Source organism: Symphalangus syndactylus, chromosome 15 (genome assembly GCF_028878055.3).
Source record: "Symphalangus syndactylus isolate Jambi chromosome 15, NHGRI_mSymSyn1-v2.1_pri, whole genome shotgun sequence".
Classification (NCBI taxonomy): Eukaryota; Metazoa; Chordata; class Mammalia; order Primates; family Hylobatidae; genus Symphalangus; species Symphalangus syndactylus.
The window spans coordinates 43545869-43571677 of record NC_072437.2 but is presented as its reverse complement, the minus strand read 5'-3'; the positions used below and the strand labels follow the sequence as shown (position 1 = coordinate 43571677).

At 38.4% G+C, this 25809-nt stretch overlaps 2 protein-coding genes across 9 annotated transcripts in view; one reads left to right on the top strand and one right to left on the bottom strand.

Moving 5' to 3' along the window:
• The window catches only part of SLAIN1 (SLAIN motif family member 1), a 222630-nt gene extending 203954 nt beyond the window's left edge, over positions 1–18676 (top strand). For all 7 annotated transcript variants that reach the window (XR_010115922.1, XR_010115921.1, XR_010115920.1 and 4 more), the window contains one exon: positions 12746–18676. The gene's annotated coding sequence lies outside the window, so the exon portion shown is untranslated. The remainder of the gene's footprint in view (positions 1–12745) is intronic.
• EDNRB (endothelin receptor type B) lies at positions 1320–24794 on the bottom strand. 2 transcript variants are annotated; one of them, XM_055245060.2, is made up of 8 exons: positions 24508–24794; positions 23200–23733; positions 8532–8644; positions 8193–8397; positions 6133–6282; positions 5593–5726; positions 4929–5037; positions 2056–3095 (listed from the first exon to the last, which is right to left on the bottom strand). In XM_055245060.2, the coding sequence occupies exons 1-8, from the start codon at positions 24724–24726 to the stop codon at positions 2961–2963; spliced, it is 1599 nt and encodes a 532-aa protein (XP_055101035.1). In that variant the 5' UTR covers positions 24727–24794; the 3' UTR covers positions 2056–2960. The 2 variants fall into 2 exon arrangements, with proteins under 2 accessions (XP_055101036.1, XP_055101035.1); XM_055245061.2 differs by lacking the exons at positions 2056–3095; positions 24508–24794 and adding an exon at positions 1320–1322 and having other exon boundaries at positions 23200–23933.
• Between the last annotated feature and the right edge of the window lie 1015 nt (positions 24795–25809).

The window sequence follows — 25809 nt, the reverse complement described above, 5'->3', positions numbered from 1 at the left end:
CATTTTGTGAATCCCATTCCATCTTTCACACAGAAAACACTCAAAAGAAGCTTGTGAAATGCAATGAGCAATCCCTAAACCTCATTTCAACCTTTTAATGAAACAGTGAAGTGCTCCAAAGGCAGGGAACCACAGAAAGGAAGACCAAAGAGGTCATTGGAAACTATTACCCAGAAAATTAACCTTGGGAAGTTGAATGTCTGTGTATCTGTTTCTTCACAACAATGAAACACAGTCCAGCCCAGAGACCAGAAATGTGGCATTTTAATTGAATAACTTCATACTTGCTTGATAATTGCATATTTAACATAAATAATGTCCACTTGTCACATTTATATTTCTTTTAATCAATTAGTATTTAATGAATTAGTGCCTGTACAGTGAAAAATAAGCTAGTTGTTAAAAAAACAACTTAAATTTTTATTGGTTTTGCTTACATGATAAAAAAATCAGTAACTATAGCCACTTTAGGCAACCAAAAAATTCTCCCAGATATATAATTTTTTACATTGTTATATTATAGTTCTATAAGGTTAGCTACAGCATACCCATGTTTTGCTATAAACTGTATTCCTTTGGCCATATGTAAACTATCAATACTAAAAGGTGTTTGAACATACATCCACATTAGCAGTGGATAATAAGGGAGAAAATAGATTAAAATGTTTTATAAATCTTTTGAGCTGTAACATCTATGTTAACAATAATTTTGTCTGTTGCTATATTAAAGTCCTTAATACTAGGAAACATGTTTTGAAGTTGAACAATAGCACCTTTTTCTATCTTGGTTTTGAGTATGTAAAGAAATTATATTTGTTTCTTACTTGTCAGTATGTTAAAATTTTGAATCAAACATTTTTTTAAAAAGCCGCTGAATGCAATTTTATTATAAATAATGCAATTATGCTTTTTGTGTGCAGTTCCAAAATTTGGCAAGATAATTACAGAACATGATACTGACATGGAGAAGGAAAGGGTATCAGGATGTAAAAATTCAGTACATGGTAATAAAAATAATCTAAAATTTAAATAGAAATAAAAATATATTAATAAACTGTGAAAATATTAGTGATTCAAAGTTAATTTAAAATTGAGAATCTAAAATGTCTTCTATGATAACAGGCCTCTGAAAAAGTGACTGGGATGAAATTAAAAAACAAGTTTGTAGGTGATTTATAAATAGGATCCATATGGTGTGTGAATTAATTATTATTGCCCTTTCTTTCTGGCCACATTGTTGGGTTTTGGTTTACTGTACCATCACATTCAATACTGACAGAAAACAACATTACTAGCTGATTTCCAACATGTGGCCCAGTTTACTAACAGAAAAACAAAGTAAAAATTTGGGCATATTTTAAGACCGAGTTAAAGCTCTTGGGCCCAATTTATTTCTAAAGTCACTCTGAGAACATTGCACTGTGTTTTGCTGGAACAAAATCAGGACCTTTTGCATTGATGTGACGAGGCAATGACGAACGTTAGGCTAAGAATGGGAATCTGTCCCCATGGGTTTCCTCCAACCCCACCTCATTTCCTCTCTCTTCCGTTTTCTCTTGTACATACTTTCACACACATCTCATCCCAAGCTATCCTAAGGCACTTTGCTTAGAAGATTTAAAAATTAGGCAGGAATGCACAAAGCTAAGAGGTTCTTACAGTCTCAAAAAGCAGTTTTGCCTCTAGATGAAAGAAAAGCACCACGTCAAGCACACTTTTCTACTGGCTATTTACAAAAATAATACAAAAATTAGTAATAAGCTTTACAGGTAGCTGTTAAATGTCCTAATCTGTATGATTTTGAAAAATAGTATTTTAACTATAGCATTATACATATGCTAGAAACCATTTTAACCACGGCATGGGTGAGAGAGGGTGGTGCCTGCCCCTTTGTCATGTGGACACTGCACCAGGCAGTTCACAGTCTCTATTATGAGGTCACTGGCATCTCTCCATCGTAAAGCTATGAGCACAGGGCCTGCCCTCATTTAATCATCTACATGCAGTGTATGTAGGTAAGTATTTATAGATGACAAAACCAAACAGAGTTTAAGCTACGATAGTGAAAAAGAAGATTTTAATAATCCTGAAAAAATTGTAGATAGTATTGTCTTCACAGGGTATGTGAATAACAGATTCAAAGAAGTGTTTTGGGATAGCCTTTCAAACATTCTGTTTCTCTTTGTGAGGTTTGATCTTATCTGAATGTAAAGGATGTAATAATTTTCTTTTTAAAAGTATTATATTTTAGATTCAGCTTGCACATGTGCCAGTCTGTTACACGCTGCTTGTTTGTGACATGTTGGTTACATATTGCAGAATGCTGAGGTTTGGGCTTCTAGTGAAAGGAGTGTAATGATTTTCAAAAACAGCATTGCTGTTTCTGTTCCTCCCTCCTGATCATTTAAATGTTTCTAGTGTCCAAAAAATGCAACAACTAAACTGCTCTCTCATTTGCATCTAATTACAGTGTGATCAATGGTATGATATTAATTGAAAAGTTGTTTTAAATGATTTTAAAATTTTAAATTGAGTAATTTAAGCTTCATTTAAAAGTTCTGTTTTATAGTGACTTATTCTTCCTTTATATCAGAGTCCCATTGATTTAAAAATAAATCTCTTTTTAGAAAGAATAGAAATTCTGAGTGAGCTCATTTTTAAGCCTAAATGTTGTGTGAATATCCTGGAAGTTATTAAGAGCTATGTTGAAGTGCTAACCGTAAAAAATTAAGTGCTTTCACGATGAGGCGTTCTTAATTCCCACTGATTTTCTTTCCATGCCGTAAACAGCTCATAAAATGTCATATGTAGCTATGAGTGTTAAAATAATTATACTTAATATTTTAATAGTATACTGTGCAAATACATAGTTTTTTGTTTTGTTTTGGCAAATGTTTCATTTTGTTGTAATGACTTCGATCCAATATAAAGAAAATGAAATACAGTGAATAGTTCTTCTTTCAAGATGAGCTGTATTTATTACTGGAACGGAAGTTGTCATATCCGTGATCATTAGCTTTGAACTTTAAGCACGACTGCTTTTCCTCCAAGGACTGTTTCTCTTCAAATGACTGGCACCAGCAGCATAAGCATGACTGTACAAAACAAAGTAACTCATTATATGTTAACGTCAGTCACCTTTCCCAACTCTTCCTCCTCTCCAGGGTTCTGACTTTCTTTGTATGATTAGGAGTTCTTGGGCCCTTTCTTTCTGTGCTCTTTGATTTTCCCTCTTAAAAGAATATAATCACAGTAGTAGCATATGATAATTTTTTAGCTAAAAAATGCAGAAAAGAAAAAACCTACATAGTTAAAATTTCTCATCAAGAGAAAGCCACTTTTAATTGATATTTACTCTTGGTTATTTGATAAATAATCTTAATATTTGATAAACATATAATTCAAGACTTTTCCCCATGAAAACAGAAGTATTTGCACATACATGAAATAAATAAATTATACACATGTATATGCGCATGTGCTTGAGAATGTGAGTATAATTATTTTAGTGAGACTGTACTGTATGTATACCCCATAACCTTGTAGATACTTTCACAAACATCTCATCCCAAGTTATTCTAAGCCACTTTGCTGAGAAGATTTAACCTGCTTTCTTTTTTTTTTTTTTTTTTGAGACGGAGTCTCGCTCTGTCACCCAGGCTGGAGTGCAGTGGCAGGATCTCGGCTCACTGCAAGCTCCGCCTCCCGGGTTCACGCCATTCTCCTGCCTCAGCCTCTCCGAGTAGCTGGGACTACAGGCACCCGCCACCACGCCCGGCTAATTTTTTGTATTTTTAGTAGAGATGGGGTTTCACCGTGGTCTCAATCTCCTGACCTCGTGATCCGCCCACCTCGGCCTCCCAAAGTGCTGGGATTACAAGCGTGAGCCACCGCGCCCAGCCTTTAACCTGCTTTCTCTCACTTGACGGTGACATAAATATCTTTTCATTTCAATGAATTTAATACTGCTTTCCTATTTTTTCAGCCATGTATTCTCATATCTCTTTTCAATATTGTTAAACAATAAGGTTATATAGTACAAAAGCATCTCAGTCTTCTTCAATTTTTTTCTTGAACTTTTTTTAAATATAAAATTTTGTTCATTCTGCTTGTCTTCTGTTCATTCTATATGTAAAAGAAAATGGGAAGTCCACTATTTTATGTTCTGTAAAATGAGGGTGTTGATCCTGATGGAAGTTCTCTTCCAGCTCTAAAATTTGAGATATGAATGGGCGAAGAATGTTATAGGCTGCCTTAGCATTTACACGGGAGCTACGTTCTTAGCTTTCCAGTAGTGAAATACCATGGACAAATGGATGATTTTCATATTAGGGGAGGGGATATTTTATTTCATGTTAGATTGTTGAAGGAGTGAATGAATAGAAGGATGATAAAATGCAAGCAGCTGAAGAAGGAATTATATGTATTTCACATTGAACAGCACATCACTGTTATACAACAAAGGAAGAAAGAGGTAAAACCTAAACTATTATTTTTTGTTTACCTTGCTATTCTCATAGTCCATGTGAAAAAGGAACTAATTTAGTTGTAATAATAATTGCAGCTGCGAAGTTCAGAATCTACCAAAAACAGGGAACAGGATCTTTAATTCATGTTTAGCCCTTATTTTATTATGTGATGCCTATCAGACATCAATGCATGTAATTTTTATTACTTTTTGGTCAACAATTCCATGAGTGTAACTGATTGGCTGAGGCAGTAGGGAGTCGCCGACTAGGATTTATACGCAAAAACAGTTATAGTGATTTATAAGCAAAAGTCTTATTTAAAAAAATCATCCATGATGTAATAAAAGGGAAACTATAAAATAACTTACTAAATCTGTCTGGATAGATATATTAGCAGTTTTGAAAGCTTATATTTGAGTCATATTACAAAGAGCTTTTTATTTTGGGATGGTCTCTTACCTTAAAGCAGTTTTTGAATCTTTTGCTCACCAAATACAGAGCAATTGGGTTAATGCAGGAATTCAGTGAGGCCATGTTGATGCCAATATAGTCCAATACCAACAGAAAGCTGCAACAAAATAACCCAAAATGTGTCTGAAAAATATGCTATTCTGAACATGTATTCATTGTAGGCTTCTGTGCTTTTGTAAGGAAAAAATAATACCAATATACAATGGTTCTAAATTTATCACTCATCTTTGCTAATAATGATGCTCTGCCTGTCTCTGTCTCTGTCTCCCTCTAACTCTAGCATTTCTACTGACTTTCCTCCATTTCCCCTTCCCAGGCCCAATTCTTCTCTTTTAAAATAAAATCTCATTTGGAAGTACTGAAGCTGGCTGAAAAGAAATAATTTAGAAAACGCATTGGAGAATCGGACCTGACATTTTCCACCTTGGCACTCACTCATCATCTTGACAACTCTGACTGTCTGTCCCCAGTGTTCTTCATACCCCCTCTTCCCTGTCCCTCTCAACAGGACCTCAGATAAAAACTGGGAGTCTCCATGATTTCCTAAGGGTTAGAAAAATGGTAGTCTGTCTTTCTGCCTATAAAAAAGATCGATGGAAACACTTCTGAGTGGCATTTGTTTACAAAACCATTTCTAGTTTGCCTTTCTTACCTCAAAAGTTCACATCTATTGGGATCATTCTGATTATAAAGAGTGAGCTTCAGAATCCTGCTGAGGTGAAGGGGAAGCCAGCAGAGGGCAAAGACAAGGACCAGGCAAAAGACGGTTTTGGCCACTTCCCGTCTCTGAAATAAATCCATAGTTTGACCCTTTAAAGATGGCTCATTTTATTCATAGCATTCTCTCTTCTAAAACGACATTTAATATTGTCTACAAAAAGTCAGTGGCATATGTAAAACCTCAGGACACTGAGCTTTATATGGAATAGTTAATGTGAAGTGCAACAGAAGTGAATAGAGATTCATCTTTAAAAAGTTCTGATTCTCCCTAGATCCTTTTAGATTATATAGAATATCTCCAAATAAATAATATAAAAATATTCTTTATCTATTTAAAACTACCAGAAGCAAGAAAAAGGAAATATGATCTGGTATATAATAATGTTAGTTTATCATCATCATCATCATCATAATTTTCATATTCATAATTATAAATTCAACTATGAGTTATCAAATATTTGTATTTTCTTACCTGCTTTAGGTGATCATTTAAAGCAATCTGCATGCCACTTTTCTTTCTCAACATTTCACAGGTCATCAGGGTATAAAAAAATGCAGTGATGGCCAATGGCAAGCAGAAATAGAAACTGAACAGCCACCAATCTTTTGCTGTCTTGTAAAACTATGGGGATGACAGAATTTTTATGATTAACACTCCTCTGTAAGAAAATCTTATATAACAAATGTTAAACTTAAAAAAATTCATCAGGGAATGATTATCTTCTAAATTAGATCCAGTTTATATATACCATACAGAATCTTTCAGGCCACACTTACTGAAGAAATAAATAGTCACGTTAAATAAAACAAATTTTCCCAAAAAGATTTCAGTTCTCTAAGACAATGTGTTATAAGCATGCACAAAAACTTAAGTAGTTAGGCAAAATTTGAAATATTTGGTAATTCAATGCTTTGTCTTCACATAAGAAACTTATCCTTAGAGTATTCTTTGCGTGAAATATAACACCTAAATGTGTAAAGATACCTTAGTGTTTAGATGAAGTTATCACTTGTTAGCAAGTTTGTTTTATGGGAACAACAGATACGAAAAGGTCCAGGTTAACCATTTAGCTCAGTAACATATAAATCTGACCTCACAAAAAGATAAAATCTGCTTTTGACTTGTCATATCTCTTATTCTTTTTCTTCTCTGTTATCTTTTTCATATTGCTTTACATATATCTGTGTTGGAGAGGAATTTATGTAACCTAGGCAGCACTTTTTTTTCCTTTTTACTAATAGGAAACAAGGAAATAGAAATTTCATTTTCAGTTTCACATTATGTCCTTGATTCTTTTACTTAGCATAATATATACAGTTCATAAAGTTTTATTTAGTCTCCTTAGATATACAACAGAAAATAATCATTGGGAGTAGTTAGGCCAGCCCCCTTTGCATTAATGTCTCTTAACTCGTTCTGTTGGGAAGAGCCTTTTACACTCAGGATCTATCTTCTGGAAACGAGCGTCATCATTCTTTTTCTATTCCCTAATCAAATGTTCTTTAATAAATGACCAGGACGAAAAGTTTCTTGCAAGGGCAGCTTTCTCTTTGGCATCAAAGACAGAGAGAGGGGAGTCTTGCCATTCAGACTCCATCCATATCAGAGTGACTTCTATCTGAATATTTGCTGGACCATCCACTCCTCTGACAACTACTGGGCTATCTTGTGCAGATTACGTAGTAGTTGTCAGTCCTTATGGGGCCGTAGGATACAGTAAATTCCTCTTCAAAGAACCAATATGTCAGTGTGTTCAGCTTCCCTGTTCTTTGTTCTCCATTTTAAAGTTTAACTCCCTCATTCTTTACATCTCCTTGCCCGTAGTTTCAGTAAACAACCCCCTCCTAGCCTCTGTCACCTGCTCTTTCCTTAGCTATCCTTAGTCACCTGCTGTGTCCTTAGTCATCCTTAGTCACCTGCTGTGTCCTTAGTCATCCGTAGTCACCTGCTTTGTAACTGTCCTACCCACTGAAACTACTCACCCCACCACTCCAGCTTGTACCAACTGGAATAGCCAACTGGAATTAACTTAGACTGTGCGGTCCAACCCTACCCAATAGGGGAAAGATGCAGCAGTGGGAACTAGCTGCATCAGGGATAACACCCCCTTCCCCTCCCTTGTCTGGTATGCTCTCGCCATTGCTCCATTGTGAGACACACCCTTCTATAGAAGTAAATTGTCTTGCTGAGAAAACTTTTGCCTGAGTGCTATTTTCACTTTGTGGCACCAAGCATTTTACTTCTAACATGGCTTTGGGTAGAAAAGCTATAAATTCACATCAATTCTTTCGTGTGGACTTGGTTTATCTGTGCCACTGAGATCAAAGGGATTCTTAGAGAAGTAGTGATCTAGCTTCTTGCAGCTTGAGTCATTGATCACCATTAACTCCACAGTCCTGGGATCTATACTCTTAATTTATGCCAAGGACAGTCATAAATCAACAGTTTCCCAAGGAGTGGGGAACAGGGGAAAAATAGCTAAATATTTATAAGGCAAGAGCAGAAAGGAAAATAAAAAAAGTAAAATTTACCTGCATGAAAGCTGTCTTCTGAACGGGATGAAGCAAGCAGATTCGCAGATAACTTCCTTTGTAGTCCATTGTAATTATATCAAAACCTACGGCTTCAGGGACAGCCAGAACCACAGAGACCACCCAAATCAAAACAATTTCTACTGCTGTCCATTTTGGAACCCCAATTCCTTTAATTCTACTCCAAGAAGCAACAGCTCGATATCTGAAGTTAAAAATAGAATTGTATTTTAAGCTGGCATACCTCAGTTTTATTGAATTGCACAGTTTATTTTCTAAGTAGCATGGAAAACAATAGTATACATTCAGAATATACTTGGATTAAATAGAAGCTTCTACCTGTCAATACTCAGAGCACATAGACTCAGCACAGTGATTCCCACGGAGGCTTTCTGTATGAAAGGTACCAGCTTACACATCTCAGCTCCAAATGGCCAGTCCTCTGCCAGCAGCTGCATTGAGAAGACACAAAGCTCTGTTAAGGGGTTTCATAAGATGCCCTCTGAATTGTATCACTTAGTGAAGAGTCATTAACATGCAGAGTAGGATAAATTCTGGTTGTCATTCTTTTTCTCATGGACTACTTTTTTGAAAAGCACTATTGTTCAGTATATGTATGGGACAGGAAAGTGTGTTGGGATTGATGAAAATGCAGCCAGCTTATAAGAAGTCATCATGCGTATACAGTAGCTTAGAGTTCAGCTCACCTCATCAGAGCAAACTTGGGCCAGTTGGTTAAGTTCCTCCTGAAAATTGAACCTGTATACTGTCATAGAGTCTGAAATGCCCAGGTCATGGCCAAAGCAAATGATAGGTTAATTAAAATTGAATGATTAACAGTCCTTAGCTGAGGAGACCAGACTTCCCTACTGAAATAGTACTCTATGCAGAACAGCATGTGCATTCAGGCGCTTGTTCTTCACTGCAGTCAGTTTACCTAACTGAACAATCATTCAGTTGGAGTAGCTATGCAGTTGCTCGAACACACCAGGCACATTCCTACTTGGGGCTTTCGCTCTAGGTCCTTCCTTATCCTAGAAGGCTCTTTCCCCACAGATTCACCTGGTTAACTTCCTTATCTCCTTCAGGTCTTGCTCAAATTTCATCTTTTCAACATGACTTACCTTGATCACACTATTAGATACCGTAACCAGTCAGACATCCTCATCTCCCTACTCTCTTTTCCTTTTTATCCATACTCTATCAATTCCTGTGGCATATCACATTAACTTATTGGTTTGCTTAGTTTTTGTTCTGTCTGGATCCCTGGAGTGTAAGACAGACTATGAGCTCCACAACTGCCTAGAACAGTGCCTGACACATAGCAGATGTTTAATATTAACAGTGCTTGATTCATAGACTGTAAAATATAACAGCGACTGGCTATATAAGGAGCAAGAAGACATAGTTATTGCTATTTTATATATATATATATACACACATAGTATGTAATATATATACAGTGTGTATGTATGTACACGTATATATTTCTCTTTATCTGACTGCAGACTATGCAACCATCTATTATTAAATGTGGTTATTTTCTTTCTTAGGACAATGTGGTGTGTCCCACACTGGTAAATGAATCACTTTAGGTAAACATCTGGATCAAATGTTCATGAGGTTTTGAAAATAAAGTATTTCAAATCCATGGGTCTTAAAAATATTTTGAAAAACAACCTTCCGAAAGTGAAAATTATTTTGAGACACAATGGAGTCTTTCCACCCTTTCACTAGTAGTGAAGACTCTACCGAGTTTGTCAAGCTGAGTTGATTGTTCTGTAACTAGAATGACGTCAAAGGCTAAAATGTTTGTCTCGTAATGAATTTGACTTGGAGATTCAACATAGGACCAATTTCATTTCTAAGTTTGATATCAAAACTTGCACAGACATGTGGGACAAAAGTTGGCAGACTTATCATATATATATGCTTAATGTAGGATCCTGAAGACCTACAGGGCCAGGCAGGTAACACAGAGAAGTGGAGGGTGCCAGGTCTCAGAAAGTCATTGGTGTCAGGAAGATGATAGGGAGTGGGATGGGGTCTGGGGTAAACTTTGTCTGAAAGGGGTAGCTGCTAATAGACGTCACATACTTTTTGCTAAGGGATCCCAAATACAAAAATCTCTTGACTTTTCAAAAGAACCCAGATTGGAATTTTTATATGAATCTCACAATTTATTCAAGTTCAATTCATATATTTTTTTAAAAACTCTCAGATAACATTGTATTATCAAAATACATCTGTGAGCCATCGTAGCCTCTATCTTGTGACTTCTGGGTTAATCAAGTTAATCAACCGGCTCATGAATTCTGCTTGTTCATTCATTCATTCAATGAATATTTATTGAGCATTCTCTATGTGCCAGACACCATTCTGAGCACTCCTGCTCTCATGGAGTTTACACTCTAGTGAGGGAGGCAGACAAAAAACACATACATACTTAAAATGGTGTTAAACAGAGGCTGTGATCATATTGAGTGAGGGTGGGATTTGAGGTGTTTTCTTGATAAGCTTCTAGGTGACCTTACTAGGTCACCCTGAAGAAACAACATTTGAGGAGAGACTTGACTGAAATAATACAGTAAGCCATGCGAAGAGTATTCTAGCAGAGGCAAGAGCATGTGCAAATGCCCTGAGGTCAAAACAAGCCTGGTGAACTGGAGGTACAGCAATCAGGCTACTAGCTACTAAAGCTGGAGAAGACTGACCCAGCCCAAATGCATGGAAAATGAAGTTGTAGAGGGAAGAATTTGAATGCTTTTTTTCAGAGAATTCACTGCAAGGTTTGGAGAAGGGAAATGGCATGATCTAACATATTTTTCAAGAGATCACTGTTGCTGGCCAGTGTAGAATAGAATGTAGGGCCAAGAAAGGAAGCACTGATGAGAACTAGTGGTAAGCCGGACCCTGTGTGCCCTGAGGCTGTGGAGAGTGGGTTATAGGCTGTATATATTTTAAGGGTAGAGGTAGCTAGCAGGACTTGCTGGTGGGTTGGACACATGATGTGGGAAGTCAGGACACTCACAGAGGTTTACCATGTGCATGGTGAAGCCATTTACCGAAATGGGGGAAACTCGGTGTACCACAGGTCTGAACCAGCTTTGAACTCATGTAGCTTTAAAAGAGCTGCCAATTACCGTTAGAAATAAGAATAAAAATTATCCAACTGGTTTCAAGGATTGTGCTAGACCCAGCCTGGTATAACTTATTCAGACAATATTCTGCTATTGATTACTCCTCCGTTCAAAACATGAAGCCTAATTTCCTTGCCTTTGAATGTGGATTGAACTTAGTGATTTGTTTTCAATGAATACAATGTGACAAAAGTGATGATGTGTGATGCCTGAGACTAGTTCCTAAAGAACTGGCTTCCTCTCTCTTGGATCACTTATTCTGAGGGAGGCCAGCTACCATGTCATGAGGATACTCAAGCACCTCTGGGAAGAAGCCAAGTGGCAAAGAACTGAGGCCTCTTGAAAACATCAAGCACTAATTTGCCAGGTCTGTGAATAAGAAGATCCCCCAGCTTTAGTCAAACCTTTGGATGACTGCATCCCCAGCCAGTATTTTAAATGTACCTTCTTGAGAGACCCTGAGCCAGGGCCACCCAGCTAAGCCACTCCTTAATTGCCAAGCCAAAGACACAATGTGATTTAAAAAATATTTACTGTTTTAAGCCACTAAATTGTAGGGTAATTTGTTATTCTTCATTAGGAAACCAATATGCTTGCATTTGTTTGCTCACTTAAGTGAGTAATAGATCCACATTTGAACCCAGATGGTCTAGAGTCTATGCTTATAACCACCATAATACCTGCCCGACAGTGGTTTGAAGGAGGTGATTGTACAAAAAAATGTTTAGAATTAAATCAAATAGTTTTTTAAACCTATAGCTATGTGTCAAATAATGGTAAAATATCTAGATGCAGAGCAAAATCTTCTGCTCACCTAGTGCGATGGTTAACTTTATGTGTTAACTTGACCAGCCAGTGGTTGCTCAATTAAACATTCTTTATTTCTGGGTGTGTCTGTGAGCATGTGTCTGGAAGAAATTAGTATATGAATTTGTGGACTCAGAATAGCAGATTGCCTTACCCTAGGTGGGTGGGCATTATCCAATCTCTTGAGGGCCTGAATAGAACAAAAGGCAGAGGCAGAAGGAATTTGCCCCTTTTTCTTCCTGCCTATCTGGAATGTCTCATTTCATCTCCTCTGGCCCTCAGACTGGTTTCTCAGGCCTTTGAACTTGGACTGAATTACACCACTGGCTTTCCTACATTTGCAGCTTGCAGATGGCCAATTATGGGACTTCTTAGCCTCTATACTCTCCTAAACCAATTCCTCATTATCTATTTATCTGTCTGTCTACCTACCTACCTATCTACCTATCCCTCCATCTATCTATCCCACTGGTTCTGTTTCTCTGGAGAACCCTGACTAATCCCCCTAGTTATTTTATTCAAATAATGTCCAAACATTTGGATATTTTAAAATATTTTATTCTGTCTTAAATTATTTCCAAATACGTTAATATTGTTATCCTGTAGGTACTGCTATCAGAAGAATCAAGATGAATGAGTGTCCAGACCATTGAAGGGAAAGAAGTCTGGCTGATGAAAATGAGCTCTGCACTGATTCCAGGCCATGTTTTGAGGTTTCCATTGTTTTTGGCTCAGCCTAGAGATTGGATTATTGCTCTTCATACCACTGGAGGCCTGCAGCCCAACCTCTGACCCAAGCTATCACAGAAAACAGGGAAACACAAACTGAAAATTGTAACAATGCTCTTCAAGCTCAACAGAGAGATAGTCAGAAACGTAATCACCACGGAGAGATTACAGTTTTCTAGTCTACACTTTTGAAGGGAAAGAGACTGCAAAAAAAGAGAGAGAGAGAGAGAGAGAGAGAGTGAGAGAGCATTAACCTTTATCAGCTTTCAGCATTTCATGCTTTCAATTTAGAACTGGATGCTATTGCTTCTGGAAGGCCACAGAAGATGTGGGAAGAGCATGCACTGTTGCTTCCATTATTCTGTAGTGAGAAGGATGGCTTTGGCAAGACTCTAAATGCTCTTCCTTTAAAAATCTTAACCTCTGCCTCACTGATCAGAAGGCTTTGTGGAGACCCAGCAAAGCCTGATACTCTGTAACAGAAACCATGCCCACTATTGATGCTCATCTCTGTCATCTTAATGGCCTCTAGCAAGAAAGTCTTTAGGCAAGCTAGTGCTTGAAACTTATCTAAAATATAAAGGTATCCCTGGTGGGGAAAAACTATGAAGTTTTGCCAAAAAAAAATAATTCACTCTCAACCAAGATGCCATCTTTAAAAGTTGGTGAGAGACTGTTCTTATAGATGGGTATGATTCTTAGACATTCATTTCTTCATCATTCTTTGGGAAAAATAACAACATCTAACATCTATAATTTGAAGTCTAAGGATACAGCTTTCCCCACTGAAGAGGAAATGGATTCACTTTATTGCAAGAGGAAGCAACTCTAACTTTAAACCCAGCAATAACACATTCCTTATTCCCTATTTTTAGTTTTTCCTCTGGACTTTACCCCATTAAATTAGATAACTTAAGGGCAAGGTCTGAACAGTGAAGACAATTCAAACATGTAATCAAAAGTCAGTCTCTCTGATCGCAAAAAGGGTGTTTAGAGTTCAATATTGACACTATGTCCCTTCCACATAAATTAAAATTTTAAATCCTGTTTAAAATTAAGTTGAATATATGTTACCTAACATTGATCAAATATGAGCCAGTTGGCAATACTCACATAACTGGCACTAGTTTTCATATCATGATGTCTCATCTAACTGAATAGCTGTTGTTAGTGTTAAGTCCTGCTGGCAATATGGTGTCCATTTGACAAAATGATAGCCTATGTTTGTGCTGACCCATTTTACCCTAGGGCTTATACTGCTTCTCTAGAACATTTCTTTTGGATGATAAACACAAATAAATAAACACTAGATTGAAAAAAGGTGTGACCATACTGGCTAAAAGATTTCTACTCAAGAAAGACTGTGATTTTATAACTTTACATTGGAACAGCTGCTTGAGAAAGAAACAAGGCAAGAGAATCCAAATAAATTATTCTATTACATTATAAAGTCATTTTTATATTATAGTTTAAAAATTTTCTAAAAAGATAAATAGCATGAATAAGAAATATATATTCGTTATTTATTTGAGGGTTTTGTGAAGTGAATCCTACAAAATCTCTCCAACTGGGGGATTTACATTTTTCATTTCTCTTTTTAATTAAAAATCGCACCCTTGAGATAATAAATGAAGAAAAAAAATCCTGTTAACACACACCCCTGTTAATGCCAGAAGGAGTCAAGCCCCATAAAGTCAGGAAATGCCAAAGTTAACCGTCTTGCACAAGCAAATGTTCACTCACCTCATTAAACATACATAGCATTTTCTTTTTCTATTTTATTAAATTACAAGTATACACTGAGCTTTAACTGTTTATTTGTTTCAGAATATTCTACAACATTTATAATGCCTAGTACAGTGATTGGCACACAGTGGTTACTCATTCAATGCTTGTTAAGTAACAATGAATGGATGAGTGGATGAATGAATTTGGTCATACGGCAGAAATCATCTATGACAAAACATTTGTCGTGAGCTTTTCAGCTCTCATATTCTACATGTAGTCTTTAGAGAATTGACATGACTGTATATTTACTATTTATATTTTCTAGTACTGATGATCAGGTCTTGGCACATAGAGTCAGAAACTCCAGAATTGAGACTTGAGAGTGGGCTGGACTCTTGTTGGAGTTCCGCTCTTCCATGCAGGCCGGAAAAGGTAACGACAAAAATTCCTCTCCCACCCTCTCTCTCCTACTCAAACTTGTCAAGGCAATGACTGATATACAACAGAACCTACTGTTTCTCACTATGTAATGGGATTCTATGAAGAGCTTCAGTTGTGGAGAGGATTGTTAAGTTTCGTGGAAGTAGATGCAGTAAACATAGGGGCATTGTAAGAGATGATTGTTTTAGAGGATTGGTGAGTGGTGTAATTAAGAGGACAACCAAAATTACTTTGCCAGACTGCAGTATATTCCATCCTGTGGTAAGTTGTGAACGTTTCTTTAAACGACTGGCATTATATAAATGTTTTCACAGTAAGAGTCAAAAAAGGAAAATAATGAATGGCTGCATTTCACAACTTTAGGAAAGGGTGTATTCTGTTTTTGTCTCTGTTTCCTGTAGTAGTTAAGAGTTTTTCTGTGTTTGAACTAGAGTTTTAATGAGATAGGGCACCTTCATTCAAGGACTTCCATGCCAGAACTCTTTCTGTATTGATACACAGAGAAATAGTTCAAAATAAGCTTTGAATTTGGAGTCAATATGCTGATCAAGTGCATGGAAATTTCTTTTCTTGACATACGGCGCACCTGTGCCCTGAAGGACAAATATAAATTACAAGTTCTGCCCTGCATCCATCAAAACGCACTTAATCACTTAAAGATTAGGCTATGTGAGTTAGAAATACGTGGGTCAGAAATAATGTTAGCTTATCCCCCGGGGTGCCATCTCAATAGATTACAATATGTACAGTGCCCCCTAGAGTTGTGCAAGGCAGCAGTTCTGTCCATGGGAATCTATTTCACACACATGCACAAAACAGAGGCCTTTTCACAGCTCTGGAAAGATTCCTATAACTTGCTGAAATAGAACAATGGCTTATGAAAATGAATTAAAGTTCTTGAAACAAAATCTCTAAGAGAAAGAAAGAGATAGAAAACAATTTTTAAAAATATTTCTTAAGAGAAATTGAAGTTTACCTCAAATATATTTTCCTACCAGAAATTTGTTTCTAAGTCTGTAACAGGCCGGGAAAGAAATTGATTGTACTCTTTTATTATCTAATTTAAAAATATATCCATAGTTTGAGCTTTAAAACCTTCACCGACATATTACACATTTTCAAAAGATCCAACAAAGAGAAATAAGAAACCCCATTCACAAACCTGGCCTATTATTAGTTCACTTATCTGAGCTGGATCTTCTAAGATCACTGGTGACATCTGAAGACATTGAAGAATGAGAACCTGAGGGCCTCCTGGCTCAGAACGAGACTTGCAAACTACATGAATTCAACAAACCTTATTAAGTAACTTCGTGCAATACCTAAGCCTAATTCTATCTATGGAATATCTTATGGGAGACTAATAAGCTGCGATCAGAAAATGTCTGATTACTATGGAATCTGAAAGCCCATTAAAATAGTCTGAAAACACTGAGTGAGTGGGAAGAAGACAGCGTACAGTGTAAACATTCTGAGGATAATTTTCCTCCTTTCTGGAAACTACAATGAAACTGAAGAAGAGAGAAGTAGGAAAAAGACAGAGATCAGCAGGCATGAGTGTAGTTTTGAGCCTCAAAAGGGGAGACTTGCTTGAGAAATGCTTCCATCAATTTTGCTAATCAATTTCTGATTCAAGAATGATCCTCTTCTATCTTCTCCCTTCACCCCTTCTCCTCTCTCTCTCCCTCTCTCCCATCCACCACCACATTTTGGCCATTTTCTTGTTCCTTTACATTTTCACCAGAGGCCCTGTAGGGAAGGATAAATAACTGTCTAAAATAAAAGCATTGGAAATAATAAAAAGTCTAAAATTAGAGAAGTCGTTGGCTAAGGTATACCCACACACCACATTCAGCTATCTCCCAAACATAACCAACCTCTTTTTAACTATGCAAAGTCCTGAAAGAGAATGTTTCACATCATAAATTACATCTTGAATCTTATTTCAGCTCAGGCTTTATCTGTCAACACCCTTTAAAGAACTTAATCATTTATTAGCATTTGGCATGTTTCTCTAAAAATAATCAACTATGGCATATTAGCTACACAGAGATACCCTTATATGGTTTTCTTTGTGAATTGAAGAACATGGCTCCCTGGCCTGGAGACAACAGGGTCTTGGCTACGTTACCCTTTTGTACAACTATGGAAATATCTTCAATCTTGAAAGACTCATTTTAAATGAGCAAATTGAGAAATGTAAAGCTTTTGATAGATAAGACTTACCATATTGAAAGAAAACCTTACCTTGACATTCGTAGAGGCTTGGATTTATGGAGTGACCAAGTGGCAGATCAAAGGCAAACACAAGAAATACCATCGAGTTGAACCTAGGGAACCTTTCATTGCCCAGGGCCAAGTGCCTACTGACCATTTTGTCACAGAAATCTATGACCAACATGTGAAATAGTGAATTGGGAATATGAAGTCTTGAGTTTCTGGTTTATTTGAATTCTGCTATCCACCTGTTATCTGACTATGACCAATACATTAATACAGAAGGAATCAAGCTTTCTTTTTCTTTTTCATTTGGACATTGGTAAAAATATGAGTGGAAGAAGCCCACTGCTCTTATGTCTTATGTATAACATCGTTTGTCTGCAAGCATTTGTGTAGTATTGACAGTCGCAGCCACTATGCTAGATGGGTGTCGGGGTATTTGTTTTATTTGTTAACTGATTCCAGGTCATTCAAGCTAAAAGCCTGGCTCTTTATTAACACGTTTTAAAAGTTAATACTTTAAATGTGCTTAGTTGGTGCTCCTTAAAAATTATTTTGCTTTACATAAGTAATACAGGTTCCACTTTTGGTTCAGAATGCTTATGCTGGTAAAATATCTTTAAATATTACTAAAATATTTCAGTTACTTGACTGGAAATGAGAACATTGTTATTAAATTAGGATAAATTAGACTCCTCTCCCAGTGATACCCTTACTTCTTGTGTTGCTATATATGCATATGCTTCAGTTTACTGATTGGAATATATGAATATACTTCAGTTTACTGATTCAAAAATTATAATTCCAAAAGTTGGTGGTGTTCCATCAACTTTTACTTTTAACTACAAAACTAGTTAATTATACATAAACTTGTTAAGTACCAGAAGTAGTCTAAGATAGGATAGTGCAAAAGGTAAATTTGTTCAGAAAGATAATCCTGATTGTGTCACAAGCAGAAAATATCTGATTACCTGCCAAGGTCACTTCACTCGAAACTCATTTGTGGGTTCAGTGAAGCAATTCCGCATTTTGACATACCAGCATTTTAATGTTATATGTACCCACCCTTAACTAGTTAAATGTTAAAGATCAGCAGTTTTGCCTTTCAGAACTATGAATGCAGCCTCTTTGCCTCTAATAGTAGCCTACAGTTCTTAACTGTAAAACCATCTAAAGCACTCCAGTGGGTCACCAGCCTAATTTTTAGCTCTCTATCACCACTGGACACCTGATTACCTTTGGATCCTTACCAAACTAGTTAATGTGGATATTGGTATTTGTCTTATCAGTTTGCAAGCAGATTTATTTTTAAATGCAATTTCTTTACACATAAAGGAAGCTATATTTGAGAGCTAACTTCATTAACACAGTTATCCATGTAAATATAACACAAAGAGAGTTAATAAAATTCAGAAGTAATTTAAGAACTCATTATTTGCTCAAGAATTTTTAACTTCTCCCAACCTACAACCAAGTTTTGTTAAATATCATTGCCAAATCAAACCAAGCCAAATCAACTAACCAACCAAACAACAACATAAACACATTAATAGCATCCACAAGTACACCTGACTGTCTTGCTTTTTATCCAGCTTTGATATCTATGCTTCTACAACTTAGTAGTGGAACGCCAGGCTCTCATATGAACAAATATCTAGATTACCCCATTTATTTTAGGATATATAGGAAGGGCACAACAAGTAGCTTGTGAATAAGAAGAAATTCATCCTAACATCAGGTAGTCAAGCACTGGCTTTTGGTTCTGGTGTATATGTAGACTATGTAAATATTAAGGGTGGTGGCCCATATACATATTACAGATAAACATTAATATGCATTTATATCCATATTGAGATATTATATAAAGTAGCGATGAAAACCAAGAGTACAAGAATAACTTTCTAGCACAATATGGCAATATCTTTCAAAATTACAATGCACACACATTTTGATTTAATAATTTCAGTTATAAAAATTTACCCTTTAGATGTAGTCACACATGTGTGCAAAGCCATATGTACAAACTTGTTGTTTGTAGTCATATTTGTCACGACAAAAGCTGGAAAACAAAAAATACTCAAAATGCACATAAACACATTTTAATAACATTTATCATTTCTTGCTATGTGCCATGCCCTGTGCCAAATGTTAGTCATCTTTTTACTTATATATTCTTATAAAACTTAACATTTTAATGTGTGTACATGTACACATGCATATATATTTAAATAAATATCTCCTTTGGATGCCTGAAGTTTTCATTGTTCTTCTGGTTGGTGTTGTGTAATGTAGGCATAGCCCTAGTGTGTGCCTATGAGAAGTGTAAGCAAGGCTTATTATTTTCTGCATGTTTACATGAGTTTGAAGTGCTTCAGCAGCCTCAATTTGCTAAGTGTCCTCAGACACTTCCCTATCCTTCAACACAGGATTTCACCCACAACACAGGAGACCTGTGAGAGTGGTATGATTCTACCTAAAAGTTTCCAGGGACCCAGCTCCTTGAGGAAGTCCAGGCAGATCAGACATGTTTCCCAACGCTTTTCAGCTTCCCACTGCAGCAACTCCAGATAAAGTCCCACCAATTCCACAGCCTGAAGACTGTAGCTTCCAATAAGAGGTATGACATTTTGTGATTTGTCAACTTTACTGAACTCTATATTTATTAACCTCTAGATTAATGGAATAGATTCACACTGACATTTCTGGTCCTCTGGGCCCTTAGTGTGCCAACAGGAGAGTAGGAGAATTTCACAAACCCCCAGAAATTGTGTATATTGAATTCTCAAAGAGAATTATAAAACTCCACCAAAAAAATTAGAAATCACTGGTTTAGCTTTAAGCCTCTTATATTAGGATATATTAAATATAGCCTTCATAACTCATTTAAATTGCTTTTTTCAGAATGATCATACCTGACTACTCTGAAATTCTAAATGCATTAAAAAAAACTATGTTGCCACAATTATTTAGGAGAATAAATGGCTTTTAACTAGTCCTGGATTTGATATTTTGGTAAATTAAGCCATTAGAATAACTTCCACTGATATTACACACTACAGACCAGCTGAAGGGGGTTTCAAGAGACAGAAATCCTGACTCAAATTAATTTCTGAAAATGTTTACCAAGTATTCTACTGTGGGATAGCATATTATTTGCCATAATTCCACCAAATGCTCCCAAATGAGATCCTAAAACAATACTCAAGGTTGGAGACGACCATGCAGTGCCTGAGCATGCTTCGTGCAGTGGGATGGGGTGGACCACAGGGTCTTGGGCTGGATGATCTGGGTTCAAGCCCCACTTTCATTACTTTGTAGTGGTATGACATTAGGCAAGTTACTTCTTCACCTCTCTGACAAGTAGTTTGCCTAGATCTAAAGCAGGAATGATAACGATACCTCCTCTACAGGGTTGTTGTAGTGATTTAATGAAATAAACCAAGTGCCTAGTGCATCATTAACTGGTAGCCATTATTATGATATTGTGTCTCAAGCTAAACCTAAGGCCACAAGGTAGGATTCAATAATGATGACCTTAGTGATGGGACGTAATGTGATGAATGTGTTTGTGACCAATATAGATTAATGGATGGACAGATTTGTAATGACTCATTGGCTTATTTCAGAAGTAAAAACACAGTCATGTTAAGACTGGATGGCTTCAGGGAAAAGGATGTAATTTCCTAGGGAAACAATAAGGGAGTTTGAAATGAAAGGGAAACTGTGTGACCTCTTGGGGAGTCAGAAATTCTCTAGTTTATCGCAAATGTTCATTTAACCAGACAGAGGAAATAAGATGGTTCTGGAAGAACTGATTTATATCTGTCCAGGAGGCAACACACCAGAATTAAAAAAATGTTTTCAATCCCACCTTCTATGCAGCACTTAAGCTACTGTCTGATTTAGAAAGGTTTCTAACTGGGCTAGACATGTTGTGTTTCCTGACCCCCTAAACAGAACTTTCATAAAATCCTGTGCCAACCTAGCAAAACTAGATTGTAATCTCCCTTTGGGAAGAGATCTTGTTAGATTTATTTTAAATTTATCACAACATCTTGTACTGAAAAGTTCTCAATTCGGTTTTGATGAATTGAATTGAAATTCCTTTGCCAAATTAGAATGGGAAGACTTAGTTTATGGGACGTCTTAAGAAGTAAAAGGGTCACTTCTGGCCCTCATGGAGTTGTGACTGCATTTAGAGATTCAGTTTCACTTCTGGCCCTCATGGAGTTGTGACTGCATTTAGAGATTCAATTTCAGCTCTTACCAAGTAAATCCTCACGGTTCATCAGAATCAATTGCCACACAGGATTTTAGGATTTCTTCAATCAATTCTCCCATTTCCGGGGGTGATTCCCTTTAGAGAAAACTATATCCTAATCCACTCTCACCGCTAAACCTCAGAAATGTTTGGAATTCCCCTTAAAATATAGCTATTGGGTTAGGATTTTTAGAGATTTATGAAGGGAAATTTACAGGCATGCCTTATGGTAACTACTCCTGCCAACAGGTCAAAGCATTCCCTACAACATTTCCCAACTTTACATTCCATTTTTTTCCCCTTGAATTGAAGTACTGAAGTCAGGGCTAGCTATAGGCAAATCCGCAAAGCACAATTCCATTTCCTTACACTGTGATTGTGTTTTTATGTGCAACTTTCTATTGCTGCTGCTGCTGCTGCTGCTGCTTGCTGGGAAAGTTTTAAATATTTTCATATGTCTTTGACATTTTCCAACTGTTTTATTTAAACTGCTTTTTTTTTTTTTTTTTTTTTAACACCATAAAGCCTCAGTAAGTGGGCACTAGCAGCCTTATTGTGGAATTGAGGAAACTGAGGCCCAGAGGTGCTGGGATGTCTGGAGTTCCAAAGCAACCTGGAGCAACCTGGCTCTTTGTGTGTTTTTACTGACGCCCATGGTAATCACACAATAATGTTAACTACTGAAACCCTTACAGATTTTGAGTGCTCCTTGGTCTTGTCCATGAAATAATTGATGGGGTGCCATCATATAGCTTGCACTTTGGAACCTGACAGATTTGAGTCTGATCCCCAGCTCCACCTCTAATTCATTTACTTTGAGCATCCTACCAGTCATCTGTAAACTAATTGTAATATCTACTTGTGGGCTGCTGGAAGGAATAACAGAAGTAACACACCTCACCCAGTCCTTGGTCCACTGTAGATATTTAATACAAAGTAGCTACAGTCCATCACAGCAGGTGAACTGTGTTTTTCCTACTCACCAGTCTGGATCTCTTTCCTCCAGGCCATTTATTTCCTAAAAACCTACTTTGTACCTGCTACTTTCAAAGTCTTCCAAGACAGTGCTTCCCAAAGTTAGTGGGCATATCAATCACTTGAAGATCTTAAGATGCAGATTCTAACTTAGTAAGTCTGGGGTAGCCTTGCCTTGCATTCCTAACAAACTCTCAGGTAATATTGATGCTGACTCTCCATGGACCACACACTTTGGACTAGAGGATGTACCCCATTAGGTGCACTTAGGGACTAGATCCTTCAGGACTAGTGGTTCTCAAACTTTATAGTTCATCATAATCACATAAAGGGCTTGTTAAGATACAAATTACTGTGCTCCACTCCAGAGTTTCTGATTTAGTAGGTCTGGGGTGAGGCCAGAAAAATCTTCATGTGCACCAAGTTCCCAAAGTGATACTAACGTTGCTAGACTGGGGACTACACTTGTCCTAAGCTTAGCAGAGGTCTACTGAAGATCTGAATGGAATTTTATTCCAATGGTTACTGACTTTTATGAGTGGACAGAACCAAATGGAATTTGGTTCCAAAGATTACTGACTTTTAGGAGGGGCAGAACCTTAAGAGGGAGCTAAAGGGAAGCTCCCTCTACAAGCTTTCTCATCTCCCCGTCTCCAACCAGGCCCCCTTCCTCAAGCCCACCATGATTTCAGCACGCGCCTTTTACCTTGTAGACATTGATAGGGATGTCAATGACGATGTGCAGCAGGTCTCCCAGAGCCAAGCTGGCGATCAAGATATTGGGACCGTTTCGCATGCACTTGTTCTTGTAGATAATTCTCAGAAGTGTGGAGTTCCCGATGATCCCCAGCACGAACACAAGGCAGGACACAACTGTGTTGATGTATTTGAAAGTCTCCTTGATCTCGATGGATCCTTGGCACGGAGGAGGGGAGATGGTGCGTGGCGGAGATCCTGCCGTCCTGTCTCCTTTAGGCACCTCCGCAGGTGCCAACGACCGCGCCAGACTGGCGTTGGAACCCTTGGGCCATAAGGTCTTAGTGGGTGGCGTCATTATCTCTGCGGTTTGTAAAAGCGGAGTGGCCCTGGCAGGCGGGAAGCCTCTCTCCTCTCCCCAGATCCGCGACAGGCCGCAGGCAAGAACCAGCGCAACCAGGGCGCGTCCGCACAGACTTGGCGGCGGCTGCATGCTGCTGCCTGCTCCAGAGGGCGTCCGGTGGCCGCTCCGCAGTTTCAGAGCCTAGAGACAAGCAGGGGAAGGAAGACAGGACACTTGGGTCAGCTGCCCGAGCCACGTCTCTGCAAACGCTAGTACCGCCCGCAGCCTCTTCGCCAGTATCCACGCTCAAAAGTAACTCAAGTTTGCGCGCCAGTGGGGAACTTGGCGCTCGTGACTCGCCAGCGCGGGTCAAAACTCCTTCCTGATGCCCTCTCCGCTGTTTTTCTTCCCCCGCGTGGCCAGGAGGGGGTAAATAATATGCAGTGGGGCGGGGCGTTCTGGAAGGGGTGTGCCAGGGAGGGAACGATGGGGGTCCCAGGCAAAGCTCCGAACTCTTTCATGTAACGGGAGGAATACAGACATGTCTTAGTTAAGCGTGCGTGGGAACCGCGGAATTGAGGCACCTAGAGGCCAAGGGCTTGTGTCAAGCTCTGCATTTTGCCCCGCAGGGGAACCTCTATACCCCGCGATTGAACTCGAAAGACTCCTCCCGGCGGATGAAAGGCGCTACTCCCTGGCTGGCTGAGCTACAGCTCCCCCAGCGCGCCCAGGAGTGCGCCGGAGATTCGGAAATCCGCAGAGACTTCTCAAGTCAGCAGGAACTTGGAAACCGCTGTTCCCTCCAAATGGCTTCAAACACTCGCGCTCCTTCCTTTACCCAACCTAATTTTAATTTGTCCTCTCTATAGGCTTTATTTATTTTTTTTTTTAAATCCCAAACTAGTAAGCCAAACCGAAGCCCCAGGATAAGGTTCAATCAATGATTTTAATTCAACACCAAGCCCGAATGTTTACCTCTCGGATCTGACAAACCAGATGCAGAGCGACGAATGGAGACCACCTTCCCGGGACGCGGAACCCACCTGGGTTCCAGCCTGCTCTGGGAGAGGAGCACGCCTCCCTTGAGCTGCAGGCGGGTCTGGCTCTGACGAAACGCTGCGAGAATGCCAGACAGTGTAGCCTACACCGTTTGCTCGGGGTCTCTGCTGCCATCAGACAAGTACTTTTATTCATTCATCCCTTCCCCATCAATCACCGCCAGACTCCTCCCGCGCCTTCCGACCCCGCTGCAACCTTTCCCCTTGGGCGATGCCTGGACAGCATCAGTAGATCAGTAGTAGTTGCCCGAGAGAGGGGGCAGTCCTCATCCAGGGACAGGTCCCAAAAGGCTATTTATTTGTTAGAGTTCTACGCTCTTCAAATGAACCCAAATCAAGGGCAAGTTATCACGCACCATGTGACACGCGGCAGCTCCAGACTAGAACAAGGCTCTGCACTGAACGTGATCATTGAACTTTTAATGCCAAGTGTGACTTTTCTTTCAGGTAAATGTTCCGTCGCTGTGATATTTAAGGTTGGTTTGTGGGCGCTGCTCTTTGCTCTGCTTCATTTTGCCCTGAAGTTTCATTTCAAGTCCACATTAACCCCAACACGGAACAGCTCGATCTCTTCTTCCCAGGCCCTCTCACTGCCCCGAGAGAGGATTACAAGCACTCCTCATTTTCCCTAGTACAGCTCTTCTCTTCTCTTCCTGCCACAGTATCAGTGTTAGGCAATCTCAGGGATTTTTACACTGTACCTGTGACAGACTTGATGCTTATCAGAGACATGAAAATAATCAGAAAGCTGGCATGCAAATTCAACATGATATTTATTTACCAGGCAGAGCAATACAATAAGGTCTTTCTATCCATTCTTGAGCTCCATGTTTACTGCAGAGAAGAAAATAACAGCGACTGGTAGTTTTGCCCAGAGATTGTATAAAAGAGGTCAGGAAGTCAGGCTTGGAGATGCACTGGAGAGTACTGTGCTGTCCTCCAATCAGCAAAATCCCTACTGAATCTGTGAAACTTCAAACCCAGAAGCATCCATTCCATGTAGCAGTTTCGCCCAGAGACAGGAGGCTCAGTTTTTGCTTCATGTTAGTTAATGGCATAGATGGAACAAGAACCTTGGATTTTTGGCTCTTAGGCAATGCTTTCTGGGAGAGTGGAAGTAGAAAATCAATTTCTATTTAAAAAGGTGAACTTTAAGTGTGAAATATGGTTAGGAACGTGATTACGGAGTAAGGCTAAAGGAATGAGAAATATGTTCTAG

Coding starts and splice junctions, on each gene's coding strand:
- EDNRB (XM_055245060.2), bottom strand. CDS start 24,726: ATGAATAAAAGTACTTGTCTGATGGCAGCAGAGACCCCGAGCAAACGG. Junction 8,645..23,199: donor TCCCTATCAATGTCTACAAG/GTAAAAGGCGCG, acceptor TTCTCAATGCAG/CTGCTGGCAGAGGACTGGCC. Junction 3,096..4,928: donor GATTCAAAAACTGCTTTAAG/GTAAGAGACCAT, acceptor TGTTTTGTACAG/TCATGCTTATGCTGCTGGTG.